The 11,277-nt window shown below is 45.1% G+C and overlaps 2 protein-coding genes across 2 annotated transcripts; both read left to right on the forward strand.

The window, feature by feature from the left end:
• Nucleotides 1-995: 995 nt before the first annotated feature.
• On the forward strand, nucleotides 996-8,683 carry LOC144713025 (RNA recognition motif (RRM)-containing protein). The gene is made up of 4 exons (XM_078587492.1): nucleotides 996-1,127; nucleotides 1,394-1,735; nucleotides 6,563-7,539; nucleotides 7,634-8,683. The coding sequence occupies exons 1-4, from the start codon at nucleotides 1,125-1,127 to the stop codon at nucleotides 8,460-8,462; spliced, it is 2,151 nt and encodes a 716-aa protein (XP_078443618.1). The 5' UTR covers nucleotides 996-1,124; the 3' UTR covers nucleotides 8,463-8,683.
• A 571-nt stretch (nucleotides 8,684-9,254) lies between these two features.
• On the forward strand, nucleotides 9,255-11,076 carry LOC144713026 (uncharacterized). The gene is made up of 4 exons (XM_078587493.1): nucleotides 9,255-9,496; nucleotides 9,568-9,642; nucleotides 9,704-9,754; nucleotides 9,838-11,076. Exons 1-4 carry the CDS (start codon nucleotides 9,395-9,397, stop codon nucleotides 10,795-10,797), a joined length of 1,188 nt encoding a protein of 395 aa, XP_078443619.1. The 5' UTR covers nucleotides 9,255-9,394; the 3' UTR covers nucleotides 10,798-11,076.
• The last annotated feature ends 201 nt before the right edge of the window (nucleotides 11,077-11,277 follow it).

The raw sequence follows: 11,277 nt of genomic DNA on the forward strand, positions 1-11,277 counted from the left end.
CACGCAGCGCTTCCCGCTCCGCGCGCAGCGCTCGGCGCTGGCGGATAGCGTTGGCGCCCGCGCGTGGCACTTGGTGTTGGCGCGCGGCGCTTGCGCGTGCACTCGCCGGTGCCGGTCAGCCCGCGCGCCCAGCACGCGCGGACCGTACCTGATCCGTCCCTCCTTGGGCGCAGACGGGCGCGTGCACAGTCTGCAGTGTATCACCACGTACAGTGGTAATGGCCTAATAGATCAGGTATTCGGATATCGCTATCCATTATGACTCAGTCCTTAGAAATGTCGTGAGCCAAATACAAGGGCAATCCTTCCCAATAAGCACGCAGGCCTCTGGAAAAGGAATGCTGCCTAGTTAGGGGCCTAACAAGTAGCCATTTATTAAATTGAAAACTATGAGAATAGTCATCCGTTGTGACGGCTTCTTAGATATCTTTATGGATAATATATGAAGAAACTCTTAATTGAATTTTATGAGGAAGATGGAGTGGTTCATTAACACTCATACTGGTAATTCCTAAAAATGTGGGTGGTGGGCGAATTAGGAGGAAGAACAAAATCCCTATTTTGATATATAGAGTAACCTCTCAAAGAACGTTTAGGCTGACGTTGTGAAAATTGTTCGTCTATTCATATACCCTTTTAAAACCTTTTATCTGTAAATTCATTGGTACTCACTGAAAAGTATTAAAAATAATTAGACTCAATAAAATTTGTATAAAAAAATTAGACAATTATATTTGGGGTTTCTATTGAAATCATAAGTGAAAAGTTTTAGAGAATGCTATTTCAATTCATTAACCGATAACTCTAATTTTTAATATTTTTGCTTGACAATTTATTCGTCCCAGTAGTTCACGCGGGATCACCATAAATTGAATATTTAATAACGGTTTGTGTTTGACTTTGAGACGGACGGACAGCCGTCCGATTTCGTTTCCGATGAGGATGATCGAAAATTTTCCAGACTATAAATTAAAATCGAGATTTTCTCAACCGTGTTTTTTTTTTGACCAAGTACTTCTACCTTCGTCGTGGTTCAAATCTGCTCCGCAGGCTGCTCGCGAGAAACCCTAACCAAGACATACCTTCATCGGGACGCACTCCCTGCATCAAAGCTCTGCAAGAGAATGGTCTCCCCACCTCCCGGCCTCCCGTTTTTAAGTTTTCCGTCAATCCGTTGCCCTCTTTACACTCCGAGATTTGTCCTGGATCGTGGAATTTCTGTTTTTTTCCTTCGTTCTCTATGTTTTTCCCCAAATCCAGAGAAAGAAATTCGTTTTCCCCGTGTTTAATGATGTATGATCTGTTTCTATGCTTTTGCTATTTTATTATGGTTCATGATTCGTATATCTAATTGCTATTTCTTAACCTTAATCTTTATTCTTCCTTGTTGCAGATGGGCCGGATAGGAGGTGGGAGGGAGAAACATCGCGGTGCGTTCAATCCGAGAATTGAAGAGAGGGGTAATGGAGTTAATCCCCGGAGTCATCCGTTAGGGCAGGTAGAGGCACAGCCGAGCCGCCATCTATGGGTGGGAAACCTCCCGCCCCGAGTTACTCAGGGCATGTTGTTGGAGCAGTTCCTACGATTTGGAGACCTGGAAACTATCGCATTCGTACCAGGACGAAGCTATGCCTTCGTTAATTTCAGAAGGGTGGAGGACGCGATCTTTGCATTGAGAACCTTACAGGGTCAGATGTTCGCTGGGTTGCCTCTTAAGATCGAGTTTCAGAAGGGGGTTAGTGATGTTGATCTTTTTACTCATCAAATCTGCTGTTTACTACTTTTATATGATATTAGGGTCCATTTTGCATCAGACTTGTTCAAAATATGGCCTCAAATACCATCCTGAGTAGAATATTTTAATTAAATCAAGCTATAACCTGTCTCTTTGTGTCCAAAACAGATGCAATTTTCTGAATAGATGTTGTCCCACAATAATACTTGTTTTAAACCTACCCATAGCAGACAACTAAGTTTCTAAGGCTTCCACCGAGAAAACGACCGAAATCCATGATTCATCATTGCTTCTAGTCCCCGAAAGTGTAAAAGACAAAGTTCTTTCTCAAAGAATCTTATGACACTAGATTCTGTCTCATAGTCATTTTTCTTTATTTTTTCTATCGAAAAAGAGGAACTGAAATACTTAATTCCACTTGTGGCCAGAGGTTTGTTGTAAATTAAATGATAATGTTAATTCAAGAACATCAAATTACCGATTTTACCTTTTCGCTTGATTATTAAAACTATTAGGTCACCAAGGTAGATTATCTCAGATAGTCATAACTGAAAACTCTTGCAGTTCGACTTCACTCATATAACCAAGAAAATAAAATGTTTACTTCCAAAAGGCCTTTTTGATGAAAAGGTTTCCACTAGAGATCTGAAGAAAAACTACACTATTTCTTTCAGTTTTGATTTTCCGTTTAATTGAAGATCCATTTATTTTTTGTTCCTCCGATACTTGTCACTAGATCTCGTTTTCATGCGATGATAAAATTTTCAGGGGTTTAGGCAAGTCAAAACTTTGACTTCTATTGGCGTAGCGCATACTATGTTTCAAATAAATGGTAAAACCCATAATTTATTGATATAAAGGAAAAAAACGCAAGCAAAAAAGTAACCTTTGATCATGTTGCCCATCATATGATATACAGACGGGCCAGATTTCCATAAACGTGATTTATTATGGTGTTAACTGTTGCTATGTTGTGTTGATCAAAGTAACTAAATAAGAACTGATTTCATCTCAATTTCAAACGTTTCATGTTTGGCAAAAGTTTTTTCCCTTCAATACTCTAATAATTGATACGTTTTTGAGTATTTCTTTGAAAATGTCCCTCGGATAAACTTCTTACTGAAGGTAATTAGTTTGTTAAAAATCTTTTTATGGTTAGTTATCATCCTTGAGTTTCCATTGCCAGAAAACTGAATAATGGATTAAAGGCAACAAGCGATCCATCCAGAAAAAAGGTTTAATTTTCCTTAGCTAACTTATGCAAACAGACATTCATAATGTTATCGTAAAATATAGGGTTGACCTGAGATTAATGGTCCCAACATTCATAATCATTGCTCATTTGGAATCAGTAAAAAGTTTTTTTTTGCAACTTTTCTGTTGTTTTTTGGCAGCGTAATAAAAAACGACCGTGTAATGGGCTAGTTTGATATCAACACTTTTCGTTGGTGCGCCATTAGCTAAATAATCCGTAAAATATTGATTACTATGGTTTTTACAGCGCTATTTATTCATTCATTCTTTTATACTCTGACCAGTCGGAAATTGAGCCCATCGTGTGTACTGTTAGCAAATGCAATACGCGCAGGATAATTTTAGCTATTGTAGTGTTTGAGGCTTATCATACTGGGTGTGCTCATTGATTTGTGAAGGTTAACGTTGAGTTGCTACTGTCATTCAGTAGCCATAACATTTTCTGTCTCCCAAAATTTATAAGCAGAACGTGCCAAAATTCTGCTTAAGATTTGACAAAAAATTGACTGCTTTTTTGAGGCCATGTCATCCCACAACAATTAGTTTAAATAACCGCAACTCGTTACACAGCTCTGCCTACATTATGTATGCAGAACGTTTGAAATTTCTGCTTAAATTTTTGAGGAGAAATCAATGGCTCTTTTGGGGCGGATGTCATTCCCACTATAATTAGTTTAAGTTAGGACAACTCATCTCGCAGCTTGGCCTCGATATTGAAGTAGGTAATGGGAATTGAGTCACTAGTTCCCGTTATGGTACCAATTCTTATGTCTGCCTATGATTCAGGTTCTATCAGTAGTACTACAAATGTCACCCTTAAAACGCTACTGTAGTCATACGATTGACAGTTGAATATGACTTGAAAGATCCTCATCTCGGTTGCCCTAGAAAAAACCAAGCTTAAGTGAGCCTCTTAGTAGTATCCAAAAACTCCTTTTCCAAGATTAACTACTTTTTTTTACGGCAAACTTGGGTAGAAGGAGATTTTAATTACAAGTCAAGTGATTTAACCTTTCTATCATACATTATGAAAACTAGACAATCTCATCTTAACCTTTTAGTTGTATAAGTCAATCGGTGTGGGGTTCGCTCCATAGCTCATTGAATATTTTATTGTAAAAATTAAGAGAAAAAACGAAGCTTCACTTTTGCCCAGGCGAATTGATCAAAATTCATGCGAAACTTCGTCTCCATTGAATTGAATTGAGACGTAACTTACAATTCCAAATTTGAAAACTTCAGGACTTCTCAAAAAATTCTATATACATTTCATATGACGATTCAGAGAACTAAGCTCCTCCAAATTCATTGACTGACCTAATAAATGGCGCATGCCTTGGATGACATCCCAGTTCATTGATACTAATTCCATGATATTGCGGTCAATATCTCGATTTGAATTTTTGATACGGCTGAAGAAAATAAGATTGAATTAACATTTGAATGTCGGCTAAAAGCATACCCAGTCAGATTTGACTCAGACAGTATTGAGTCACATTTATTTTTGTCATACAGTGTTGGCTTTCTATTAGAATGACTAAGTCGTGTTCAAATCACGGTTCTCCCCCTACTCATGATGGGATGGTAGGAATACCTTTGAGAAAAATTGAGGTGAATCATTCTGGTTATCCACAGTGGCAATAATTGAATTGAAATGAAGCCTGACTTTGATTATGCACAGTGGCAATAATTATGACGCTGGCATCCCTCCTGAATGAGCTGCTTTGTCACGGACAAGGTACAAGTTGAAAAGATGGACTATAGCACGAATCAAATCATACGTGTTCATGGCTCTGCAACAAAAGAGCTGAAAAAAACTACAACAATTCCAACAATCAAATCATGTGTTTACGGCTCTGCAGGGACAATTGGAAAGAAAAAAATGATGGGAAATTTTGTGGGACAATTAAACGTAGTGCCAAAAAATGTGGAAAGTGTCATTTGAGGGGAAAATGAAAAAGGACAAAGTGATTCTTTACTGGGCAACTGAATGACGTTGTTACTGTGTAGTTCACTGCCTTTTTCTGTGACATTCTTCTCTTCTGCGCTCATGTTAGGTTTCAAGAATGATGTACCAGTCGCTGACTTGCTTCCCATTTAAAGTTTCATGTACCAACACATAGCATTTTGCCTGATCCTATTTAACCTTGTTCTTTAATCCAAAATTTTAAAAGAAATTTGTGTGTTGATATTTGACATGCAAATGTCAGAAATTTGAGTATCCTGTCGACCGTAAAAGGCGAGCTTCAGATGCAACCTACTGACTCAACATTTCAGCAGCAGTATTATAAGAGTTGGCCGCGGACGGTGGATTAGAAATTTCACTCATTAATATTAGGACTAATGCACTCGTTACTATTAGGACTTCAGAAATCAGAAATTTCACATGCTGTCCAGAGACTGCGGTAAATTTTCCTGCACAAGCAGTATCATGTAAAATAAATAAACTTTTGGAAAACTTTGACAAGGATTAACAGTAAATGTGGTCTTATGGGTTGTCATGCTAAGCTGAAGCGAGCATCACATGATATGAATATTTTGGAAAAATCCTTGCACCGATATGTGATTACAGATCTTCTGCTTATAATGTTTAGGAATCCATTAAGGTTCCTCTTTTGGGCAGCATAATACTTTGATGAAAAGTAAGCGTTGTAAACTCTAGTCTACATTATCCGGGTGGAAACTGGTAGGCTTTTTTCAGGAGGTTCAGTGCTTGCTGATGAGTTGCTTGCTCTGCCCGCAGAAGACATCAATCGAGATCATGGTACCAAGTCCTGTACATATTTGAATTGGACTATCTACGTATGGTCTGTTGCTTAGTGCTACTTGTTATGCGTTCATGGCCTCATCAAAGCTGACGTTTGGAAATTTATCGGTATCAGTTCGGATATGTTAAAAAAATTTCCGTGTTTTTTCTTATTTTTTTGAATGGGGATTTTGTTCTTCTTTCCTTCAACCTGACTTAACATTGTTCCTGTACAATGAAAACTGCATGACGGATTGGCAGTGTCCTAGTTAGGGTAGTTTCTTGACATTTATTGGGATGGTTGGTTTTTGTTCAACTATTTCGGAAATATCTGATCTTTGTAGCATTTAGAAAGATCAAAGAGGAAACACTGATTTTCTAGTAGAACTTCCCTGGCTCGTCTAACTTCTGTTTTACCTTTTTTTTTTTTCGGTTGAAGTTGCCTTTTTCATCAACTTCCATACAATTTTTTTATGAATGAAATCAACTTCCATACAATGGAATGAAATTAGATAGATTTATATCGTCTTTTCAGTTTCTTCAACTGCTTTGAATTCCTATACTGACGCTGAAATTGCTTCCCCCTTATGATTACATTTCACGTGTCCTATTTATTTTCGGTAATCTAAAACGCGTTCATCAAGTCAGTTGGACTATTTTATGGCTTCTAACTAGGTTGGAGTCGTGATGCATGATTTCATGAATATAATTGCGGTTGAAAAGCAAGTTCCTTTCAGTTTTTTTTTTCATTGATCACAAACTATCTTTTAAGATTGTGGGAAAATTCTTGGCGACCTCAGCTGTCCTTAATAGCGTCTCAATCACAGGACAAACTCTCGGCAAACTCTTCATTTGAAGGCGGGTATGGTAGGGACGAAAGGAACTCGGCAGATTTAGGAGAACCTTTTCTCATGAGAGGTCCCGGGCCGCAGAGTTCTAGCCCCGGCAGAGCATTCCTCGACAACTCTCAGTGGATTAGTAGCGAAGAACCCAGTGAATTCTTGCGAATTGGTTTCCCAATTCACCTGATTATCGACCGGAATGATCTAGAAAGGGCCTTCTCTCCCTTTGGCGAGCTTGATAACGTCATTTGTTATCCTACTCGGGGCTACGCCATCGTGAGATACAGGAGCATTGTAGCAGCGTGCTTGGCCAAAGATGCGATGCAGGGCAGATTATTCAACAATCCGCGCATCATCATCTCCTTCGCCAAGATCGACTCCGGACCGAGGGATTTCGAGAATTTCCCCTTTCCAGCTCCTAGATTCTTCCCAGAATTGGAGAATTTCCCTGGAGAGAGGGACGCTTTCCCCAGAAGTTTTGACCATCCCAGATTTCAAAATCTCCCCCCCCCGGAAGACAGAGTTGACCGCCGGTTTAGCCCGTCCGTTGATCCGGGACTTCATCATCAGCCGCCTTGGGCAGCTGACGATAGACCGTTCTCTTCGGCGAAGAAACTGAAGACCGATTCTTTCCCCGACAGGGAGCTTCCCGAGTACCCATTTTCCTCTTTTGATAAAGAAAGAGCTCCGAGATTACCGGAGCGTGATCTTTACAGCCGAAGCTTGGTGTCCGAGTTTGGGGGCAAAACTGCTCCAGATTTCCCAGAAAACGATGATCTTTGGAGGAAGCCTGAGGGCTTTCCTCCGTCAAGACCAAACCCTGAGAAATGGCGGAGGTCAACCCCTGAAAACCAACCGATTCCAGTCAAGGAGTGGAAGTGGGAGGGAACTATAGCCAAAGGGGGGACTCCCATCTGTCGCGCCCGTTGCTTTCCCGTCGGAAAAGCCCTGGATTTCATGCTGTAAGTTACTCAATCCCTTCAATCCCCAGTGTTTTTCTTCTCCTCTGCTCATCTTCTCTGACGATAATCATTTAAAAAAAAAAAAATTTCCCAGGCCGGAATTTCTAGACTGCACGGCGAGGACGGGGCTTGACATGCTATCCCGGCACTTCTACCAGGCCTCCGATTCCTGGGTGGTGTTCTTCGTTCCTGACACGGACGCGGACATCGCCTTCTACAACGAGTTCCTCCACTTTCTGGGGGAGAAGAACAGGGCAGCGGTGGCCAAGCTGGAGGACAAAACCACGCTGTTCCTCATCCCCCCTTCGGAATTCTCCGAGAAAGTTCTCAAAGTGCCCGGCAAGCTGAGCATCTCCGGCGTGATCCTACGGTTCCAGGAGTCCAGCTCTGATCTTGATTCCGCCCCGGCGCAATCCAGGCCGTCCGTTGATGAGTCAACGCTTCCTCGGAGCAGCCGGCCGCCTCTTCCCTCGCCCAGAGAAGGAGCTCACTTCTCTTCACTACCCGACCCGTTCGCGCCTGCTCCTCGCCCTTACTCGGCAGCCCAAGAGAGAATTCAAAGAAAACAGCCGTTGACCGAGCCGGCAGAAGAAACCCCGGCGGCGAACGAGCCGGGCTTGGACTTGGCGTCTTCTTCGGCTAAGCAGCAGCCTCCCTTGTTGCCGGAGCAGCTCGCGCAGCTGGCGTCGTTTCTCGGTCAACAGAAGCAGGCTTCTGTGCAGAGGCCTTTGACTCCTGCTGTTTCTCTCTCTAGTCAAGGTCAGCGGCCGCTAGTCAACGCGGTTCGAGCCGCCGAGCCTGCGGTGAAGTTGGACTCGTTGGGTGAGCCGGAGGGTGACCCGGAGAAGAGGCTCCAGGCCACTCTTCAGCTGGCTGCTGCTCTTCTTCAGCAGATTCAACACCAGTCAAAGCCTGACTCCTGATTTTTTTTTCTTTTTTTTTTTCGTTATCCAGAGCATGATGTCTGGCTAGAAAGAGAAAGAGATGGGGGTGGAGAGAGAGAGAGAGGGAGAATGATCAAAAACTTTGTGTGATGAGGGGTCTTGATTGGTTGGTGGTAAATGGTGTTTTCCTTGTTTGGATATGTAACAGGAACTCCTGCGGCTGATAGCTGCAGCTTTTTCTGTGATAAGTTTCATGAGTCTTCCTTGGGTTCTGTTTCCAATGATGGCAGATCCTCTTTCCCTTATCTCTCTCTCTCTCTACAGTAGATTTTTGATATCTCTCTCTCTCTAAGACAGACTCCGATGGGATGGGTACTCGTTGGATGATTAGGAAGGCCTCTGAACCTGCGCTCCCATCCATTTTCTGCCTGATTGATAAATTGAATTATGGATAATAGACTCACAGATCGTGGATAATATTTAAATTTGCAGCAGCAGCAATACAGAGGGTGTGAGAAAGCGATGGTATTACAAAAGAGGGAGGAGAGAGAGAGAGAGATGATGTCAGATTGATTGGTCCAAACTCTGTGGGAAGAACAGAGGAGATACAGAAAGATTGCGTGCGACTATCTCTCTTGCTCGCGGCGTTGTTTGGAAGTATTCAACCAAGAGAGAGAGAGACAGAGAAATAGGGGGGGAGGTGTCGATATTGAAAATTATAATTCGAAAGACCGTAGCCTTTTACACAGAGTTGAATGATGTCACTCTTTTTTTTTTCCACTGCCGTAACAGAGAAACCCAAGGGCAAAAGCCAGCGCTGCACCAGTCCTGCTGCGTTTGTATAAGTATGCACCAAGAGCGAAGACAGAGAGAGAAGGAGAAGGCCGCGACCTGTAGAAATTGGCCATCGCAGAGGGGGAAGTGAGATAGATGGAGGAGAGAGAGATGGCATAGCTCATCTCCCAGGAGTCATGGCCGGAGGTTCTTCGAGGCTCCGACGAGCCGCCAGAAAGATCTGGGTACCCTGTTTCTCCTTATCCTCCGCTATCAGACCATGGGTCGTCCCTTCAAGCGTAGGTTTCTCTCTCTAGTTTCTCTCTCTACAGAGGCTCCACTCTCCTCTCTAACACCGTCCATTTCTCAGTTTCTCTCCTCCCAGAAACCTTCCATGGCGCCAGCCAAGACCTTCTCCCAGCCATCATCAGGAACCCCCACAAAGGCACGCCCATCTCTCTCTCTATCTCCTCCTCCACCTCGTTCTCAAAGAGCCCATCTTGCAGGCCAAAGAAGCAGTCAAGAGCGTCTCCCAGGCTGCAGGCTCCCCGGAAAAGGTACACCCATCTCTCTCTCCTAAACACACATACCCGGGCATCTCTCTCTCTAGATAACCAATCCGAGATGAGCATGGGCGCAGGAGGCCTGCGCCATCTGCTTAGAGCCGCTGGCGGAGGAGCCGCGGTCGGTGTTCACGGCCGAGTGCGGGCACTCGTTCCACTTCGCCTGCGTCTCCTGCAACGTCCGGTTCGGCGGCGTGACCTGCCCCATCTGCCGAGCCGCGTGGAGCCAGCTCCCGGCCCGGCACGACCGAGACGACCCGCTACGGCTCGAGCTCCTCCCGGGCCCGGCCGGGCCGGTCCTCTCGGCGCGCCTTCTGCACCCGCGGCCGGCCGACGTGGTCGTCGTGGCCACGCCGGGGGGTCCGAACCCGCGGCTCCTGGCGCGGGCCATGGCGCTGGTGGTCTGCGCTCTCCGGCCGGCCGACCGCCTGGCCATCGTGGCCGGGTGGGGCGCCCCCGCCAAGGCCCTCCCGCTCCGGAGAATGGGCCAGCCGGGGAAACGCGCCGCGCTGCGGGCCCTGGACCGGGTCTTCTTCCTGGGCTCCGCGGACCCGGCCGGCGGGCTCAGGAAGGCGGCTCAGATCCTCCGCGACCGGACCCACCGCAACCCGGTCGCCCTGGTCCTGCATCTCACGGACGGCCCGCCGAGCCAGGGCCCTCCCGCCGACGTGCCGGCGCCGGTCCGCCGGTTCCAGGTCGGGCGAGAGACCGGCGCGCTGGAGGAGTGCCTCTGGCGGGTCGTGGGCGGGTCCGCGAGAGAAGCCCGGCTGAGGATTGAAGAGGAAGGCCGGGTCGTCTTCTTGGGCGGAATGCGAGGCGGCGATGAGAGGCTTATCCCCCTCTCCGCCGCCGCCGGCGGCGGCGGCGGCGGCGTCGTCTCCGTCGGGTATAGCTACCTCGGCGGCGGCGTGGAGGAGAAGATGATGACCGGCGACGTGATCTTGGCCGTCCCCGAGAAGATCTACGGCCCTGCCTTCGTCGATCTGTTCCTCGCGGCCCCCCCTCCTCTATGGCCCCCGCGGTTGGTCGTGGCTTGATCTTCTTCTGGTACTGTTGAAACAGATTTGTGAAGCAACCCACGACAGAGCGACTCCTTGTCCATGGCTTCTGGTTCTGTAGCGCTTCTCCTACTCGGGAACGGTCGCTGGCGAGATTTTTTTAATTTGAATGGAGTCAAATCTTTCTCTCTGTCAGTCCAGCGAGAGATCGACCTGTATGACACGTTTCCTGTCCGGCTTTTGTCCTCAGTCAGGTCTATCTCGTCGGAGAAAAACAAGAAAAGGAATATGATAATGTTACTTATAATTTTATTCTTACGCACTGAGATTTTTTTCAAATTAATGTATAAAATATACTGACAGAATGAATTGTGTTAGATTGTCTAATGTACTAGAAAATTTCATCGATGGTATAAAAGGAACCAAAAAAATGATGGATTTGGTCCATGCAAAGGTGATGGTTTTGGATGGCATGGCTTTTGGATCTATTTCCAGTTCGATAATCCATTGTACAATTGG

This window comes from Wolffia australiana, chromosome 15 (genome assembly GCF_029677425.1).
Source record: "Wolffia australiana isolate 7733 chromosome 15, ASM2967742v1".
Taxonomy (NCBI): Eukaryota; Viridiplantae; Streptophyta; class Magnoliopsida; order Alismatales; family Araceae; genus Wolffia; species Wolffia australiana.

Coding starts and splice junctions, on each gene's coding strand:
- LOC144713025 (XM_078587492.1), top strand. Junction 1,736..6,562: donor AGATCGAGTTTCAGAAGGGG/GTTAGTGATGTT, acceptor TCTCAATCACAG/GACAAACTCTCGGCAAACTC. Junction 7,540..7,633: donor AAAGCCCTGGATTTCATGCT/GTAAGTTACTCA, acceptor AAAATTTCCCAG/GCCGGAATTTCTAGACTGCA.
- LOC144713026 (XM_078587493.1), top strand. CDS start 9,395: ATGGCCGGAGGTTCTTCGAGGCTCCGACGAGCCGCCAGAAAGATCTGG. Junction 9,497..9,567: donor CATGGGTCGTCCCTTCAAGC/GTAGGTTTCTCT, acceptor TCCATTTCTCAG/TTTCTCTCCTCCCAGAAACC. Junction 9,643..9,703: donor CATCAGGAACCCCCACAAAG/GCACGCCCATCT, acceptor CCCATCTTGCAG/GCCAAAGAAGCAGTCAAGAG.